The 20005-nt window shown below is 32.8% G+C and overlaps 1 protein-coding gene across 13 annotated transcripts in view; it reads left to right on the top strand.

Moving 5' to 3' along the window:
* Positions 1 to 20005, top strand: part of DPY19L4 (dpy-19 like 4) — a 63252-nt gene that overhangs the window by 18565 nt on the left and 24682 nt on the right. For 11 of the 13 annotated variants that reach the window (XM_039859082.1, XM_039859081.1, XM_039859092.1 and 8 more), the window contains 7 exons: positions 7497 to 7620; positions 12295 to 12429; positions 14904 to 15035; positions 15137 to 15235; positions 15793 to 15866; positions 18370 to 18528; positions 19238 to 19357. In XM_039859082.1, the coding sequence (XP_039715016.1) occupies positions 7497 to 7620; positions 12295 to 12429; positions 14904 to 15035; positions 15137 to 15235; positions 15793 to 15866; positions 18370 to 18528; positions 19238 to 19357 (843 nt within the window). The remainder of the gene's footprint in view (positions 1 to 7496; positions 7621 to 12294; positions 12430 to 14903; positions 15036 to 15136; positions 15236 to 15792; positions 15867 to 18369; positions 18529 to 19237; positions 19358 to 20005) is intronic. The other 2 variants (XM_039859083.1, XM_039859084.1) reach the window with 2 other exon arrangements.

Consider the following 20005-nt stretch of genomic DNA (forward strand, 5'->3'; position numbering starts at 1 on the left):
AAGGGAAATCAGAGATACTCTAAGGATGAGAAGGATTTGCTGCACTGTTGCTGGATTGAAGTGAGGAGGAAATGACTGCTGCCAATAACCAGTGAGCTTATAAAAGCCCCAATAAGAAGTGTAGCCCTGGCTGATGCTTCCATTTTAGCTTAAGGAGCCCCGAAGAGAATCCAGCCATACTCTGCTGGGTTTGTGAGCTAATAAATCTCTGTTTTAAGTCACTATATTTGTGATCATTTGTCATGCAACAATTTAAAAAATAATATACCCACCTTGTATCTCTACTTTCAGATGTAGTGACTTATGGATATACCTCTTTTTTCCTTTTATTTAAAATTGATGTCATAAGCTTCATGAAAAGCAGGAAGATGCATCAGATACATTATTATAAAGTTAACTACCACAGATAACAATCTATATTAATCTATGACTGTGCTTTGAATTAATAAACCCATCCCTTTTGGTGAGCAAAGCAGCCTCAGTTCTTTAGTAGTGAGTAAAAAGAGTAGAGGATGGGGCTTCTTTGAAATGGAGGGCTGGTTTGAGACATGTCATAAAATTTTTATTGACATTGGTCAGTGTCAAAAAATTTATTCTTTGAATTATGGCATTCTCCTTCCTCATAATACTTTCCCCTCCATAACCCTTATTCAATTTTAAAAAATGAAATATTTCTTCTGTTACCCATTTCTTTCAGTGATTGCCAAATGAAAAATAATAATACTTTCAAGTTACTGAGATTCAGCATTAAGGGCTGTTATCTCTTAACAAGGCTTTGTTTAATAGTCACAGCTGGCAAGAATTTGGTATAAAGAATTGTTTAAATCTTCCTTAGAAGTTTTCAAGTATAGCTATTTAGCTTTATGAATTAAGTATATTTTTTCTTAAAAATACAGGGATGAACCAAACTTTATTATAACAAAAGCAATATATGTATGCTGTGGAAAATTAAAACCAGCAAAAATAAAATAACTTCACATTTCCACCACTTAGAGGTCACTCAGTATTTTTTATACCTTGATGTATGCAGCATGTGTGTATTTGTATATGTATTTTTTTGTCAAAATGAGATATATTGTACATAGTGTTTTATATACTGCTTTCTTTGGCAGTCTGCCTTTTCAATTCAATAATTTTTTATCTTATTTAATACTCAGTCCATATTACGGTTTCCTTCATTGACCCCAAAATACCCCACATATAGCTGGATTATCCAAATTAGTATTTAATCCAGGACCACATATTGCATCTGGTTATGGTCCTTAATTTTCTTTAAATTCAACATAGTCCCTTTTTTATGACAATGGCTTTTTGAAGGAACTTACTCAGTTGTGCTACACACTGTTACACCATATGGATTTCTCTTGCTGTTTTCTTGTGGTGTCATCTAGCTTTTTCCTTTATATCTTTTGTTTCCATAAGTTGGAAGTTATATCTAAAGGCTTAATGGGTTCCAGATAAACATTTCTGATTAAAATGTATCATAGATGATGTGCTTTTCATGTTCCGTGACATTAGAAGTTATATGGTATTTAGTTGGCCTCCCCTGAGTAAAGCTGAGATTGACTGCTGGTTTGGGGGGATGACAGTCTGATATCTCTATTGAATAATCATGTTTTCTTCTTAAGACTAGAAAATAATCTGTATGGTGTTTTGGGGCACCAAATGAATGTCCTTTTCACCATTAACTATTTACCTATGGGTTATAACTCAAGTTAGTAATCTTTACAGAAATGACTAATTTCATTAGGATTTATAAAATTTATACTTTGCTATTTTCATTAGCTACATTCTTCATTTTTCAAAGGTGTTTTTTTTTTTTTCTTTTACTTAACCAGAGTTCTTTGGTTATCTTTAAATTCAGTTCATATTAGAAAGTCAGACGAATGTTTAATTTCACTTTAATTACCAACTTCTAATAAGAGATTTTCTTGGTAGCTGTCTCAGATATGCTAAAAACTTCTTCTGGTGTTCTCTTTTTTAATATCTTCCTCTACTTAGGGATTTTCATTAGGGCTAAATCCAATATCATAATTGTTCTTTTTGTTGCTCAAATTGTAACACTTTGGTCAATAGGAGTTCTCTCAGGCTGACTTCTGAGTTCTTTTGACATATCTTCATTAATTTTTAAAAACTTTGTTTTCTGGCTCAACAAGGCAAGCAAGCACCTTGTACATTCCCTGTGAAAGATTTGGAATTACACATTTCTCTCTGGTTTCTTTTAATATAGAATAGTATTAGAGAATCTGGTGGGGATGTTAGTTAGGGAGAGAAGATGATATGTCAGAAAGTGCCCGTTAGAGAATATTTTAAGTTGCCATGTACTTTTCTAAAATTTTTAGTATTCATTATTAGAAATTTAATAGCACACTCATAGAAAGTTACTTCATTACTCATAGACCAAGTCTAGAAAGTCTTGCTTTTTAGAGTGAAATGCTATATAGTATAATACAAGCATTATTTGAAATATAGACCTTCTAAAAGGATTGCTTTTTGATTGTGTGATGTATGAGTTATTGCTATATATACAAATCATCCCAAAACTTAACAGTTTAAAACAATAAACATAATCTCACAATTTCTGAAGGTCAGGTATCTGGTGTGGCTTAGCTGGGTGGCTCTGGTTCAGGGCCTTCTACTGGCTTTAAGCATTTACTTCCAAGCTCACTCATGTGGCCGTTTATAAGAAGCCTCAGTTCCTTATTGGCTGTTGGCCTAGAAGGCTTTAGTTTCTCATCACATGGGCTTCTCCATAGGGTTGTTCACAGCTTGGCTGCTGGTTTCCTTGAGAGTGAATCATCCAAGAGAATATGCAGTGAACGTGCCATAGTGGAAGCCAGATTCTTTTATAACGTAATCTCAGAAACGATATACCATCACTCTACCATATACTATTTGTCACAGACTAGTTGTGGTGCAACATGGGAAGTGACTACACAGGGTGTTAATACCAAGAGGCAGGGACCATTGTGAACCATCTTGGAGACTGCAATGAACTTTTCATATTCATTTTCTTTAATCTCCAGAGCTGTCTTCATCAGAAATTTGAAGAAGTCCAGGCATCTTTTTCATGTAAAAATAATAACAGTAAAGAAGTTAAAACTCACTGTCAAAGAGAGTATTTTAGAGACCTTAGTAAGAATTGTAAGAAAATTGTTTTTTTTTTGATGACAATTGTTTGCCTTATTTAGTGACACTGTATATTCGAGTTAGCTGGAACAGGACTTAAGTAGAAAAATTAACCTGGTCTAGTCTACTAAAATGTATCTTTTGGCAATTAAAACATACTTAGCAAGCAGTTTTTTTTAATGTTTGTTTTGCATTTTGTTTATTTTTTATTGGTATATATCTTATACTGTTGATCCTTGAATAACAAGGGTTTGAACTATGTGGGTCAACTTATATGTGCATTTTTTTGCAGTCAGCCCTGCATATCCCAGATTTTACATCTGTGGATTCAGTTAACCTCAGATTGAATACAGTATATTTTCGATCCGTAATTAGGAATCCATGGATGTGGAAAGCCAACAGTATGCATTGTTCTATGCCATTTTATACAAGAGACTTGAGCATCCGTGATTTTGGTATGAGTTGGGGTCCAAGAACCAATCCTTTGTGTAGATATTGAGCGATGACTTTGGTTTTTGGGGAGCCAAAAGTTATACATAGATTTTCAGGTATGCAGGGTTCTGTGCCCCTAACACCTGCATTGTTCAGGGGTCCACTGTACTGCAAAATATATCTTTTTTTTAAAAAAATTAAGTTTATTGGAGAAAATATCTTAATGCCACGAAAGAATGTCTTTTTTATTCATAAGATTTAGAGTTTATATCTGATTGCTCAGAAAAGTATAAAAAGATTTTAATTATTCCATTCTATTACAATCATTGGTAGTGTTCTTAATCGTATTTTGGTTACTTGTTTCTTAACACCATAAAGGAAAAGCAACGTAAAATAGCTCCTGTGTTATAAACTTTAAAAGATGTAGGCATACTAGAAAATCTCGTCTACATATACATACCTAGGTATCACTTTCAGGGGAAACATCTTTATATATTTGAAGAGCAAAGACAATATGTGATTCAAAGTCTATTAAATTTAATCTTTGGGGAAAAAAGTAACTATATTGGGAATGGTAAAGAGGTAAGATGCAATGAATGCACATGTCCCAAATGTACAGTTAACAGAAAATAGTGGTAACACATGATGCTGGTTCTGTTGTGATAATATTGGCGTACTTAGGATGCTTGTGAAGGTCTAAGTTTTTTTAATTTTAGGTAGTAGGATTTTGGAATTCCATTTTATTCCAAGGAAGTCATCCAGAAAAAAGAGGGAAAAGTTTACTACTTAAACTTATTTATTATAGTATTATTTTCAATAATATGAAAAATTAGAAAACCACTTAAATATAAAAAATGGTTAGGTAAATTGTAATTAATTGATACAAAGGAACATGCAGCCATTAAAAGTTATACTGATATTGTATAGACGTTTTTAAACTCTCACACGTTATATGTTGACATACCAACTGGTTTACATGTGTAATCTAATAACTCAATGTTTCTCATACTTTATATTTAAAACTTCTGTCGGATTCTATGTGTTGGCTTAAATAGTTTGAATTATAATGTGACTTAAATATAAAACATGGTAAGCTTCTTATGCTTAAAAGCAGTTGTGCTACTATTAAACCAATTTACTAGTGAAATAACAGACCAGTAAGATAGTAACTGAAAATATTAATTTAATGTGAAAAAAATCATATTTTGCTGAAGCCAAATTTCTACACTCAGTCCAGCAGGTTCTTTTGAGTATCAAAACAAACCTACGTAGCTGGGTACCATGAAATGATTCAGTTCTCATCATGTCGCTCTGTTTAGTCCACTGTGAAATTGTTTTTACCACAATGATCAGAACATCATTTTATTTTTTATTTGGCAATACATCATTTAGTATTAAGACCATCTCATTTTTTTTTTCTGATTAGCCCAAACCAGTTGAAGTAGTACTGCGTTGCCACCTAGATTGTTAACACAAACATGGAAGTGAGTCCTCAAATCTTTTGGCAATAGTGAGTTTTATTTACAAGGTGATTATCCAAATGTTGTGTTCAAAATGAAAACAAAATTAAACTCAGAGTGTGCTGATCTCTCTGAATGTATCTTCAGGTCTTTGAACCCCAGTTGATCTAACAAGAATTTTGAACGGCTGATTTGTGCTGCTGTCTGCTAGACTCTGCCAGAAAAAGGGGATTTTATTTGATTTTGTCATGCCCCACTATTAGCGTTCTGGTTCTCACTACCACGAAGCATGGTGAGGGGAAGAGATGGAATAGCACAGATGTCCAGGAAGATAGCAGTGAAGAGGCTTGTCCAGGTATAGAGAATAACTGGCAGAGATCCTACTTAGTTTGTACTGCAGAGACCAGAGGAGAAGGATCCCTTCCTTTTCTCCCTTCTCCAGTCAGTGTTTTTGGTGTAGTTTTGCAATTTCACTGCACTATTCTGTCACTAATCTGTGAGCTGGGTGGGGGCAATCTGTGAAGCTTTGGAATGGGGCTTGCTGGGTTCAGCTTCCCAATTCTGAGCTGATGGGGTGGTTGGCAGAGTCCTGAATTGAGACTAGATATCCTCTTCTTCATTCCCACATTCTGACTATGACATGTGAATCTCTTGTTTGTCTTAGTTAACTTTCACAACAGTTTATTGTATGAAACTATCGTATGAAATAGTTGGCCTTTAGAATACATGATGTTCAACAAATGGTATTAGAACATCAAATCTGGAAAAGAAATACTTATTGCACTCATACTAAAACAAATTCCAAGTGGATTAAAAGATTAAAACTAAACAACGAAAGCAGTGATTACTACATAAAAACATTGGTCCGAGTTTTTAAAAACTTTATAACATAAATTCAGAAACAAAGGAAGTATTTAACAATAGGGAATTGATTAGATTATGATAGATCTATACAGTGATGTGCTGTTTTCAGTACATATTTTTGAAGTATGTTTATTGACATGTACATATTACAGAAAGTGCTCATAATATACTATTAAGTAAAACAGTTTATTATAGAATTATGAAAGCTGAGATCTAATACTGTTACTAGGTTCTAGACACCGCTAAGTTCTTTACAGCTTTTATTTCATTAATGTTCAGGTATGATCTTGTTTTTAATATATATTCAATTGTACATTTATAGAAGACAAGTTTTCTTCTAATACTTTTTAACAGTTTTGTTGAGGTATAATTAACATAGAATAAACTGTACATAAAGTGTACAATTTGATCAGTTTAGGCATTTAGCCACAAGTGAATCTATCAGTAAAATCAATATAACAGACATCTCTCATCCCCAAAAGTTTTCTTGTGCCTCTTGGTAATTCCTCCCTCTTTATTCTTACCCCACCTCTACTACTGTCCCACTGTTTTCTGTCACTATAAATTGGTTTGCATTTTCTAGAATTGTTATATAAATGAAGTCACACAGTGTATACTTTTTTTGGTCTCTTTTTTTCATTCAGCATAATTATTTTGAGATTCATGTATGTTGGGTGTATCCGTAGTTCATTACCTTTTATTTTCTAAGTAGTATCCTATTGTATGGCTCTACCACAATTGATGGAACGAATTACCTGTGAGTATGTCCATCTTCATTACTTAGGAGAGTTGTGCAGCAATTTACATAAAGTTTTTAAAGCAATAGTGCCTTTGTTTTTTGTATGAAAAATAATCATTGAGTGAGTGTACGAGATTCAAATTTAATGATTGTTGGAAAGGTATTGTGGTGTGAGGATACACAGAGGAGAAAACAGGCTCTCAGTGAAAATTGAGAAGCTAAGGAGGAGCTTACAAAGACATTCTGTATTTGTGATTCTGGGAATTTTCAAAGGCCTATAGATATCACATAAAGGACTACTGTAATGTTAATTCTGGGTAAGCTGCTGATTGAAAAGATTATTAAATTAGATATCAGAAGAAATGCATTCAAAGTCTACTTGTGCCACTTACTACCTCTGTGACTTAATTAAGTCATATCACCTCTCTGAGCTCACTTCATATTTCATATATAAGGGGATTAAGAGCTTCGCATCTGCCAGGCCTGCTAATTTTGTGCTCTCAAGAAGGGTAACCATCTTGTTAAGGGAAGGGAGGATGGAGGCTGAAACCTGGAGCAAGCTGTGTGCTGTAGCACGAGGCTCTATCTGCCAGAGTAGGGATGCCTTTTTCAAATTCTCACAGAAGTCCATCTATTTATCAAGCAGTGCACAGCAGCACTAAGTTGTCCTGGGGTCCTGGGGGTGGTGAGTAAGGGATGAGACACTATTAATTTGCTCAAAGGTGCTGTATAGGCAGTGGTGGCTCTGTCTATGTCTACTCACAGGATTGTTATAGAAAACAATGATATATTTGTGAAAGTGCTTTGAAAAGTATAGTGTTACACAAATATAATGTCTTGCAATTTTGCTGTTCATCTGTGGTTTATTTTAGGGTAGATACAACAAGAATTGAAAACTCCATTCCTTTAAGAGAAAACTGGGCACTACCATATTTTGCATGCCAAGTTGCTGCACTTACAGGCTATTTAAAAAGCAACTTAAATACTTATGGAGAGGTAAGATGCAAATTTATTTGTCACAATTCTGATGTATTACAAACATACATAATTTTAAAGTTAATCATATTAAGAGTTAAATTTAATGAAGCCTAGTTGTTACTACACAATAAAGGATGTAGTTGAGTAGTCTTATTATAAATAACACTATTGTTCTATAATTCGAGAGTAAATTATTTTTAGGAGGAAGAAGATGTTCTTTTGTTTTAGTGCAGTTACTTGACAAATATATGAAGAATATCGTATTTTGAAAATTAGTGCCTCATTGTTATTTTATCATTGCTCTCACTTCTAGAACACTGATGGCCTTTGGTCATAAGTTAAATATTAATGAAGCTATAAAGCGTGACTACAAATGATAGCAATGTTAACCTTTATGGTAGCACTGTATAGTTTCTATTTACCCTATGTTTTCTGTGACTGAGGTGTAAGTAGATTAGTGAGTTTCAAGAGATTGTCCCAAAGAATTTAGATGTTGTTATTGTTGTTGACGTAAACCCTTTTGGTAGTCAGATGAAGCTTACAGACTGTCTCAGAATAATGATTTTAAATGCATAAAGTAAAATAAAAGTGATTGTAAAGGCAACCAATTATATTGAAATTAACTGAAATGTAGCAGTCCTCTATCTTTGGTTAAGAATTCCTGGCTAGGAAAAGAGACCTTATGGACCAAGGCAAGGCTTTTGTTGAACCCAGTTGGCTGGGAAATAAGATGCACTAATTGTTTTCTGTTTTGAAACCTCTGAAAAATGTACTATTCTTTCCTCCCTTCAGTGATGACAAATGTTCCAAGCATTGCAAACTTTTTATTTCATTTTTTATGAAGCTATTATCTCTCTTTTTTAATGTAGAATAATACTAACACATTTCAGATTTATAATTTTCCTTTTGTTGTGTTTGTATAAAGTGCTTTCTGAGCAAGAATATTTTCTTTAGTCATCAGGGAGTCTGTGACTGGGTATTCTGTTAGATTGTGCAGCCTTCTCCTAGGGAAGACTAGTCCTAAAGTTTTTGAATAAAAGTTTATAGTAAATATACTAAAATGAACTGCTTATGCTTCTTTGTATATACGATTATTTTGAACTAAAACAAAACTTTTGTTGCCTAAAAAAGGTTTAATTAAGTATCTTTTAAATAAAATTAATTTATTTTAAAAGGAGTTATGGAAAAGTTATGTAGTGTAAACTTATTTTTTTCCCTTCTATCATATTTGATATTTTTCTGGATATCTTTTCATTGCCATGTTATATATTTATGTTTTAACTGTTTTTTATTCCAACTTTTTTAAAATTAAAAAATAATATGTACATTACACATATGGTAAAAATCAATCAATGCAAATGGATATACAGTGAAAAGGATAGTTCTCTCCAGGTCACTAGTGTTTACCAAGGACCCTGTACTTTTTTAAAGGGTCCACATATAGCTTATACTCTTATTTTCGGTTACATTTTGTTTTTCATTTTTTATTTAACCACAATTGTCTTTCTCTGTTTTCAAAGTACTCATAACATATTCCCCCTTTTCTTCCTTCCCTATGTTCCTCTGTTAAGATAAAGGAGAAAATTGCATTTATCAGTTATTTGATTATTTATAACTAGCCACTCATCTAGTACTCAAGAATACACAACAAGAGCAAAATATCTGTATGCAAATATTAAAGGGATAACAATATTAAGGATTTTATTTTTTAAAGATGGCAAAAAAATAAAAGCAAGTTAACCATGGTGTATTATTAACCCTTCAGGTTAACGATTCGATTTTTTTAAAAGCAAAACTGCTCTATTCTTCAATTATGTTCATACCCTCGACTCCACTCTGCACATACACATCTATGTGTGTTTTGAAATACAAATGTCTGTACCTGAATTAATAGTATTGTAGCAATGTCAGTTTCCTGGTTTTGACAGTGTATTATAATCATGTAAGATATTGTCATTGGGGGAAGCTGGGTAAGGGAATTCTTTCTACTACTTATCTTAAACGAATTCAAAGTATGTATGTGTGTTTTTTATTCTAACTTTTTTTACATGTACTTTTTTGGAGGGAGAAGGAATATGTATAGTTGTATGAATTTTTATCATGTGTATATTTGAGTAACCATCGCAATAATCAAGGTATAGAACTGTTCTATCACTACAAAGAAACTCCCTTAGAGTACCCTGTAATAGTCACATCTTTCCCCCAATCCTAACCTCTGGCAACCACTGATCTGTTCTCTGTCACTATAATTTTGTCGCTTTGAAAGGTTCTGTAGATGGAATTATATAGTATGTTATTCTTTAAGAATGGCTTTTTTTTTTCATTCAGCTTAATGCCCTTAACATCTATCCAGGTTGTTGCATGCATCAGTAATTTACTTGTTTTCATTCCTGAGTAGTTTTCCAGCAACATGTATATTTTAATCATATATTTTGCACTTTGCTTCCCACTCTTGAGACTAGATCTCATGGTCCCAGTTGCATCAAGATATCCAAGCCCAAATCTTTTGTGCTGTTATCTGAAGCCATCTAGAGACATATGTGGTCGATTACTGAAACCCATTTAATGTGTCACTTAAGTAATATACATAAAAAAGTTCCCAGTAAAGGCATAGTTGAAAATGAAGTGAGTAAGTAAGGTAAGGGGTAGAGAAGAGTGTACAGAATTTTGAAAATCTTCAGAGAAAGAAAAAGCTTAGCTAATTGTCCAGATTGTGTTTGACTTCTATTTCTATCTATTTTCACTATATGCTCTTAAGTAGTTTGAGAATAAACACTTGGAATTAGCAGTTTATTTCACAATATTTCATTATATTGTAACTTTTCTCCAGCATCCCCAAAGTATTCTCCAAACGGCCAGTTAGGTTAGTTAGGCTTGATCTAGATCTGAGCCTTCGCTGATTTCTGTAACTGGATTCTCTGGGGATGATGGTTTCAGACATGGTTCTTTCAGTTCTTGTTGTTCCACATTAGAAGATTTCCAGAACACTTTCATAGAACAGAAACTTATGTGTTCCACTGCTGAGATCTTCTGGGCCTTGTGATTGGTATTCTTTGACCAGCTGGTGGAAATTTTCCATCTCTTACATTTTATTCACTGGTGTTAATCTTATTCAGGATGCTGGAAAATTCTTATATCTCTTGAGATATAAGATTATATTTCTTATATTTCTGACTCTGGCATTTATCAATCAGTATAGTTAGTCAGCTGAGACCGAATGATTTAGAGAACCACGATTCTTATCTTTGGTTTCTTGATTTGACCCTTATTGTCCTTCTCCTTCACTGTTCTTATCAGAACAAAGTTATTGGACACTATTGCTGATGGAGGAATTGAGAATAAAAATGTAGATCTCTAAAAGTCAAGAAGGACCCCTATGTACTCAGAAGAGAGAAAAGGCTACTTGGTCAACAGCCCCAAGGAAGACAATGAACAAAGGACTCTGGGCAGTGCCTGCTCCCATGGACGTTTTCTGCTTTTCCCATGGGCACTGTTTGCTCCTTTGGCAGTCCTCATGAACATCTGCCTGCTCTACCCAAGAAAGGCAGCTGGTCTGCTGTTCTCAAAATTGCTATTCTGCTCCTGTAAGCAGCGCATTTTGCTCTCACTCATTTGGGAAAGGCATTTCCTCCCCTCCAGGTGGCCTGGGAAACAAGCCCCAGCTGAAAATGCAAGATAGATGACCTGAGCCACCCTAGCTCCCTTAGTTCCCATGACTCTATTCCCTTAGTCCATGACTACCAATTTCCCTTATATAGTCTTTGCTCCTGAGATACCCAGGGAGCCAGGTCTTTGGAGCAGAAGCCTCGTCTCTGGGAAATTGCAATTCTCTAATAAACACTTATTCTATTTAGTCCAACTCCTGTGTCAGTTGTTTGGCTTAATGGCACAGGTAGCAAGAGCCCGACTCAGTTTCCCCCTGGTTTCAGAAGTAGTAGACACTGTTGTTAGAAATATGCTAATGGATTTCTCACAGACTTCCTTTCTCACTAAGGGATCACTTAGGAGATGACATTTGGAAGGACAGTATTGATTTTACCCAGGCATGTATCAGGCAAAGCAATGAAATCCTTGTGTTTAATTCTTCAGCAGAGGAAAACAGTTTTATATGGTTGACAGTACAAGCATTGGGGACAGGTAAGGCCATTCTTTTGTTGAGATGAAATTAAAAAAAAAAACAGTGGACTTTCTTCCATGGGCTGTGGAATAGGCTGAGGTGTAAACAGACTAATTAAATGGAAGAAGCGCTTATGAAAACAGTAAGCACCATGGAAGTGAAATTAGTTTGTAGGGTGAAAGGAGTTATTTTAACAATAACAAAAAAGCCCACCAGAGCCAAGTCTAGTAAAGGCCACTATTTTCTTTATTTTTATCTTTTACCATTTTCTTATATATTTATTTCTTTACCTCTTTGGGGATAAAAGAAAATTGTACTGGAATTTTTTTCCTTTGTCTTCTGGAAATTTTCAATATGATGTTGAACTTTGAAGGACAAGTGGTTGATTTCTCTCTAGAGTGTTTTAAGATCTTATTGTGTTATAAATATTTAGTAATGATTATGTGATTTAAAAATAAAGTTTCGAGAATTATAGTTAAACTACTAACAGCTGCCAATTTGAAGTGACAACCTCAAAGATTTTTTTATAGTAATAAAGCTATTGATATTTAGTTTCTTTCTTTTATTTTCCCTAGAGGTTTTGCTACTTATTGATGAGTGCTTCAACTTACACGTTTATGATGATGTGGGAGTACAGCCACTATCTCTTGTTTCTTCAAGCAATATCTCTGTTCTTGCTAGATAGTTTTTCATTGGAGCGAAGTGACAAGGTATTATGGCATTTTGAAATTATGATTTTTAAATCCAGAGAAATGTTTTTTGCAATATCGAATCTTAAATCTATTTAGTGTTATTTTTAAATGTTATAATAGGCTCTGATTTATACTTCTGTTCAAAAGATTGCAAAATTCTTTATCCTTTGTTCCTTTTAGAAGTACTTTAAAATACCCTTAAACCCAGTTTAAGGGAAAAGTCACCCTCTACTTCCTCTCCATTTCTGTATTTCTCCTTCCATTTTTGTTTCTTTCAAAAGAAAAAAAAAAAGAGTGAAAAATAGAACATGTATAAAAGAGTGTATTATGCTGTATATACATTATTAGAATAAAGTATGGGTCTTTGACCCCCTGGGCCAATAAGTTGAGTGTCTGAATACCCCAGAAACCTCTCTCTAACTCTTCCCCAATCACATTCTGCTTCCTCCCCAACAGAGGTTAACTGTCCTGAATCTTATTAATTCTTTCCTATTTTTCTTCATGGTTTTTACCACCTATCTATGTTATCCTAAAAAATATGTATTTGGAAATATTTACTTTTGCCTGATTTGCTTTTGAGAGTCATCAGTGGTCATGTACAGAGCTATATTTTATTCATTTATATTTATTTATATATTCTATTGTTGGTGGACTATTCATTATTTTCCAGTTTATTGTTCATGTGCTGCTGTAAGCATTCTTATACATGTCATATGGCACATAAGTACAAGATTTCTCTAGAGTATATACTTCATAATGGAATTACTAGTCAAATGATATGTGCATATTCAACCTAACTAGATATCAAGCCTTTCTCTAGAATGGCTGTATCAGTTTATATTCCTGCCAGAGGTCTTTAAAGGTTCCCATCAACATTTGGTTCTTTCCGTTTATCTTTTTCCTTTTTTGCCAGTTCTTTCTTTTCTTTATTTATAAATATTTATTAAGTATTTAATACCTCATCCAAGCCAGATTTTAGGAATCTTCTTGCTCTTCTCTTTCTTTTCTTTATCTCATATACTCAGGTGGTCTGGAATCCTGGTTAGTACCAACATTTAGGTTATTGGAATAGAGAGAATTTAATATAAAGAATCATTAACTGAGTATAAAATCATTCATTTGCTAATTGAAAGGGTGGTAAAAACCTGAAAGTATCATAGAAGTAGCAGCTGCAGGAAGCAGTTACCACCTCTAGAGCTGAGGGAACAGAGAAAGAATTTGAAATTATTGAAATTTGGAGGAGGGTGCCTGTAGAGCTGAAACTCAGCCTCTGAGGAGGGGCCACTGCTCAGTTTTGCTAGTGTCTGAACAGGAAAGAAGGGCCCTGTGAAAATGGGACTCAGACCTTTGAGAATGAAGCTCTGACCAGCTGCTCTTTGGGTCTCTGGGGCAAGAGGATGGGATAAAGCTGGTTCTTCAACAGGAAGGAATTGCTCTGTTGGAGTGAAGAAGCATCACTAAGGTGATGCTCACAGGAACTGTAAGCAGACAGGTAGTAATAGGAAGGAACAAGCTCCTTATTTCTCCTCCATCCTGATAATATCTCCTGCATTTTGTATTGGCAGAGCTTAATAGGAAGCCATCTGGAAAAGCAGAAATGTAGATTGCAGAGTCCGAGCACCAGCATTATGAGGCAGGGATAGAGAAATTTGCAGCTAAGAGACAGTTAATAACTATAGAACCAGCATCCAAAATCAAGAATAGAACATTGTCAGCACCCAGAAAATCCCATTGTTCCCTCTCTTAGTCATTGCTTCAGCCTCCCAACAGTTAGGTATCTTTATTTTTTTAAACAGCTTTGGCCTTAGGGACTTTTTTCTTTCTTTCTTTCCTTTCTTTTTTTTTTTTTTAATAGTTTCCCTTTTCATTTGTTCCCTCCTAATGCCTATATTTTGTCTTAATTTTCCCTTTCTAAAAGTAATTAACTTTATGATAGATTAAATAATTATATTATTAAATTTTAGAAAAGAAATCTACTAAGACAAAACTTTCCTGAGAGATCTTCTATTAGGACATTAAATTTAACTTTCTTATATGTTCACTGTTAAACAGACCAAATGCAAAAATATTTTTCTCTGGTACTATCCTCATGGTAGTATATTTTCAATGGATAGATTTTTGTAACCGCTGCCAAAGATTATGATTTTGGATTTATGCAGTTCGATGTTGCATCGATAGATTTTAATAATAACAAGGTAAGCCAAGTGAAATTAAGTCAGAACTTAGAACTGAAGAAGGTTTTTCCAGTCTGATTTAGATGTCCATGGTTTTAAAGCTTTTAGCTTTGCAAGAGTTCTTTCTAAGAAGGAAGTGATAAATTCATTACACATCATAACATTAAAATAGGAATTGAACATTTGCACAATACTGTCCCAAATTATAATAGAACATTTACTTTATAATTATAGTCAAATCCATTCTAAACAAAACTAATGAAAATATGTACAACAAAATTAATTTTATTCTCATTCATTTTATTTTTGTCCCAACAGGTTCATGAAGTTTATAAAATCTATATATTTTCTCTCTTTCTGGGATATTTACTGCAGTTTGAGAATTCAGCTTTATTGGTGTCTCCTTTATTAAGTTTAGTAGTAGCCTTGATGCTTGTTAAGTGCCTTCAGGTAATTAGAACTGCCTTTTTATCATTCTTATGGTGACTTTTTTAATTGTTAATTTTTTTATACCTCATTGCTTTGTTTATTTGATTGTTTTCCCCCCACAGCTAAATGCGAAGAAGGAAACTTTAGTAGCTAAAATAATGAAAGTGATTAATTTTTACTTGGTGTGTACTCTGACAGTGACATTGAATATTGTAATGAAGGTAAGTAACTCTGTGTGTGAGATTCATGTAGTAGAGCAATTAAATAATGAAATACAGTGGATTAAATTTTAATGAGAGTAACGAGATAACAATGTAATAGAGTTAATACAGTAAAATTTTGAGTTGACCAATGTTCCTGCCTAACATATTAGGTAAGAAAATAGGATTATGATTCATTTCTAGATATACTTAAAAAATACATAATTTCCATTTAATTTAAAATGTCATTATTACCCAATTAACATTAAGTAATATATGGAATAAATTGAGATGAGTCAAAGGTGTTTGGAAGAGTGGGTAAGTTACTTAAGCCAGGTGGGATAAACTTGAAATCTTCTTACTTCTTCATTATAGTTTTATGCTTCAGTATAAGGTAATATGATTGACTTATGCCAGTAAATCTCCTTGCTTCATAGTTATACCATGTAATGTTTTATTCATATTTTTTGTTTTGTAGTCTTACTATATTTTCTCTTTCTAGTATTGGACAAAAACACATTGCTGTAAGTAAGTATAGCTAATAGTTCTTTGTCATAACTAGTGTTTTTCCCCTTCAGATATTTGTCCCACACGAAGAAAATGGGCACATGCTGAAATTCCTTGAAGTAAAATTTGGACTAAATATGACTAAGTAAGTTTTAGATTATGTAAGTTTACCTAATTCTATACGACTTAGATAAAGAACAAAAATAAAGGAGGAAGTATAGACCTAATTACATACCACTTCGGAAATAAATAATTTGGGATATTATAATATCTAGAATAAATCTAATGTTAATGTTTCTTCTCATATTAAAAAAATCTCATTTAGGTCTTTTATAAATTAGATATACTTAAACTTTAATAGCATCACAGTATTTTGAGGCTATATTCTCCTGTAATGAGGAGCAATGATGTAATCTAAGGACAGAGTAAACAACAGATCTAAAATGAATAAAGTATCAAAGTAATTTTAACCACTACATCAGCAAAATGCTTACATTAAAAAGGGCATAGGCATATTTATTTTATAACACAGAATCTTATCTTGAGTTAATAATAATGCATTGGACCAGAAGCTGATTTTTTAAATTCAAGAATAGTGTTGTGCCTTTTTTGTTCATTTGTTTGTTAAATGCATTTTTAAAACCTAAAGTGAACTACATGATTTTATGTACTGACAGAGTCTACTTGCATAACAGAAAATATATTTTTACCTACACATTTCTTTAATTCACATAATGTACTTTAGAACCTTATTATCATTTGCTGTGATTACATGGGATTTTAGATACTGTGCATGAAGTTTCATGTTTTGATATATCACCACTAACAAAGTATTTGACATAGTTAAAGCACTAGAGAAATCTTCTGAAGTGTAAGTCATATATGGATGGTCTACTAAGATAAAAGGATCCTTTAAGAAGCCATGTGCTCCAGAAGGATAAGGGACCATGTCTTTTAGGTCTGACACAGCAGGCAATTAGTAAAAATTAGTTGTAGACTTCATAATTGACTGGCCTTTTCATTGACTTTCCCTTTAACCTTGGAAGACCCTAGAATGAACCTAGGATTAAGGACTGCTTTTGTTCATTGTTTCTTAGTTGATGTTATATAAGTCCCCTTTTGTTTAGCATATCAGGTACTAGATTTACTTTACAAGGTAATGCATTAGGTGTTTTAAGTGTAAGACATGGGCCCTGTCTTTTGCTATCTCATAGATAGTTTTTGTGTGATTAATGAATGACATGAGTGGTATAAACAGTAAATGCCTTAACCTCAACTATGCCAATTGGATGCTAGGATTTGAAGTTTATCAGAATTTCAGGACACATTTCTGTTGAATGTGTCTTGAACAGACTTTCAACAACCACTAAAGGAATGTTAATAAATATTTGTTGGATGTGCAGGATACTAGGCCAGGCACTCTGGGGATACAAAAATGACCACAGTCTAACACAGGGAAGATTGTATTAAGCACGATAATTGGGAGGTAAATATAGTGCTGTGGGAATATGGGGAAGGAAAGATTGAGACGGGGGGATACAGAAAGAATACTCGTTAAATTGAGATTTGAATTAGACCTTTATAGAATTAATAACTTTAATAGGCACATTTTTAAAAAAGAAACATTAGTTGTAGGTACAAGATATTTTGATGGCAGCCTCTTTGATACAGCTGTACTGCTGTTTGACACACTGTAAACCTAAAATTAACCTTTTATTCTAAGTCCAGAGATTTGTGAAGTAGGCATCCCTCTGTGAGCACTCCTGAACATCACTCCACCTCTTACCTCCTTTCCCAGGGCAAGGGATTAAATATGAAATGGAGGTGAAAGGTAGATTGGAAGTGAGAATGCAGATCAGGTTGCATATAACTAGGAGTCCTGTTGCTCACATTTAGCTTAGGGTAAAAGTTTATCCTGATTCATATAGCTCAAAAGCTTTACATTTCAAATGTTATGATTTCTGTATTAATAATTAGCTATCTCTTTTTAAAATAGGTCCCAGTTGAGTTACACTTATCAATATCAATCAAAGCTGCCTATTAGTAATATATTGTGAGCCACATACATACTTTTCTGGTAGTCACATTAAAAAAGTAAAAAGAAACAAGTGAGTTTAATTATATTTTATTTAATCCAGTATATCAAAAATATTTTAATATGTAAATGGTATAAAAATTATTAAGATACTTTCGTATTTCTTGTTTTCATTCTCTTTTATCTTTGAAATCCAAACTGTATTTTGTACTTAAAGTATATCTCCATTTGCATTGACCACATTATAAGTGCTAATAGCCACATGTAACTAGTAGCCTACCATATTGGATAGTGCAGATTAAGTTATTAGGCAGTTAAATTTTTTATTCTCTTACAGATAAAAATAGAAAGTTAAACTCCCTTGAAACCATCTTGGGCTCTAGATATGGTCATATTACTTGTAACAAAAAGCAGTAGTTTTACATTTATTAGAGCAGTTTGTTGAGGAAAGTTATTAATGCTATTATCTTCATTTTTAAAGGGTTGGATCTGGCTGTTATAAGTGAATAGATTTAGGAAATGTGTTTTGTTTAAGTTTTTACTTGAGTTAAAAAAGATTTTACGTTCAGTAGTTTAAAACCTGTTATTTTAATATGCTTTTTGTCTTCTCTAGGAATTTTACATTGAATTGGCTCCTATGTCAAAAATCCCTGCAGGCACCATCTCAAGAATTTTTTTTGCGATTGACACAGTCTTCTTTATTACCTTTCTATATTTTAGTGTTAATTATTTGTTTTCTTTCTATGATGCAAGTTATTTTTAGGAGAAATAAGTAAGTACCTATGAACATCAGTGGCATTTCTAATATATATGTAAAATGTTTATTTTTAATATTCTTCCAATATTTGTGTACTTGTTTTAGAGCTTCTACTTTCATTCTCTTTTCATCAGTATTTAAAATAGTATTATAAGTTGACCAGATAAAATTTAAATTAAAGTTTATATATCTAAGTATGTAATTTCCCAATTTAGTGTAGGAGTAATATTTAAATAATCAGTTAAACTGTCACAAAATCATTCACTAATTCATTCGGAGTTTTACTTAACTAAGAATAATTTCTTCTGTTTTAACTTAAGTGAAGCTAGTAGTATAAGTGATTTTAAATTATAAAGCTTAACTGTTTTTATTATATTTGAAAGGAGGTTGTATGTGTAGTATCTTAATTTTGAGAACTTAGTTGTTCAAATTATGATTTAACTATATTGATTCATTAATCACTAATTGATCTTGGAAAGGATCCTAAAACATTTTTTGAATTATATTTCTGAATTTTAATTTTTAGTCTTCACTGAATCAGTAATATTCAGGTTCTAAAAGCCATTTTCAAAAACTTGGAGGTATAAAAATTAGTATTTGACTAGTGCAATATACTTTCAAATTTTAAGGACCACCTATATTCCTTTTTATGAAAAAATTTAAGATCTCTGATTTTTCAAATATATATTTTTAAAGTTGTGAAAAACACATTTCCTTTCTGTAGTGGTAAGTCCTTGAAAGAAACTGTTACTCTTGAAGATGGAAGAATTGGAGAAAGGCCAGAAATAATTTATCATGTGATTCACACTATTTTATTGGGTTCTCTTGCAATGGTTATAGAAGGGTAAGTGTACTTTATTTGATCTATTTGTTTTTACAAATAATTATTCTTTCTAATGGTAATAAGTGGATACTTTCAAGAATGCATTTATAAAACTATAAAAACTAAAGTCTAAAATTTTCTTAATCTACCTAGAGTTTACAAAGGTATTTATAATATAGTGAACTGACATTTACAGATTCATTAATTTATTCAGAAACTTTTGAATGTCTTCCAAGGGCCGGGCATTAAAACCGGTGCTGGAGGTACAGTGGTGAACAAAGGTGGACACACAGTCTCTAACCTTATGTGACTTATGGCCTAATGGAGGTAAATAAGATACGCGAACATAAATATAATAAAAGGCACCATGAAACTGCATATTAATTAAAGTTAATTATTCTTAAATTTTAATTTATACCAGAGCTTTCCTTTTTTCTTTTCTAGATGAAAGATGGAAATGTTACCATCTTTAGAAATTTGTAGTTTTTTAACCATCTCTTTATTAGACAGATTACTTGCATGTAAACTGAGTACTTAAGAGCATGCAGATCATTATGTTTGTTTCATTTTTATTGTAAAAAGAATATGGCATAAAATTTACCATCTTAGCCCCATCTTAGCCATTTTTAAGTACATATATATAGTTCAGTAGTATTAAGTATGTTCACA

This window comes from Pteropus medius, unplaced genomic scaffold (genome assembly GCF_902729225.1).
Source record: "Pteropus medius unplaced genomic scaffold, Ma_sr-lr_union100, whole genome shotgun sequence".
Lineage (NCBI taxonomy): Eukaryota > Metazoa > Chordata > Mammalia > Chiroptera > Pteropodidae > Pteropus > Pteropus medius.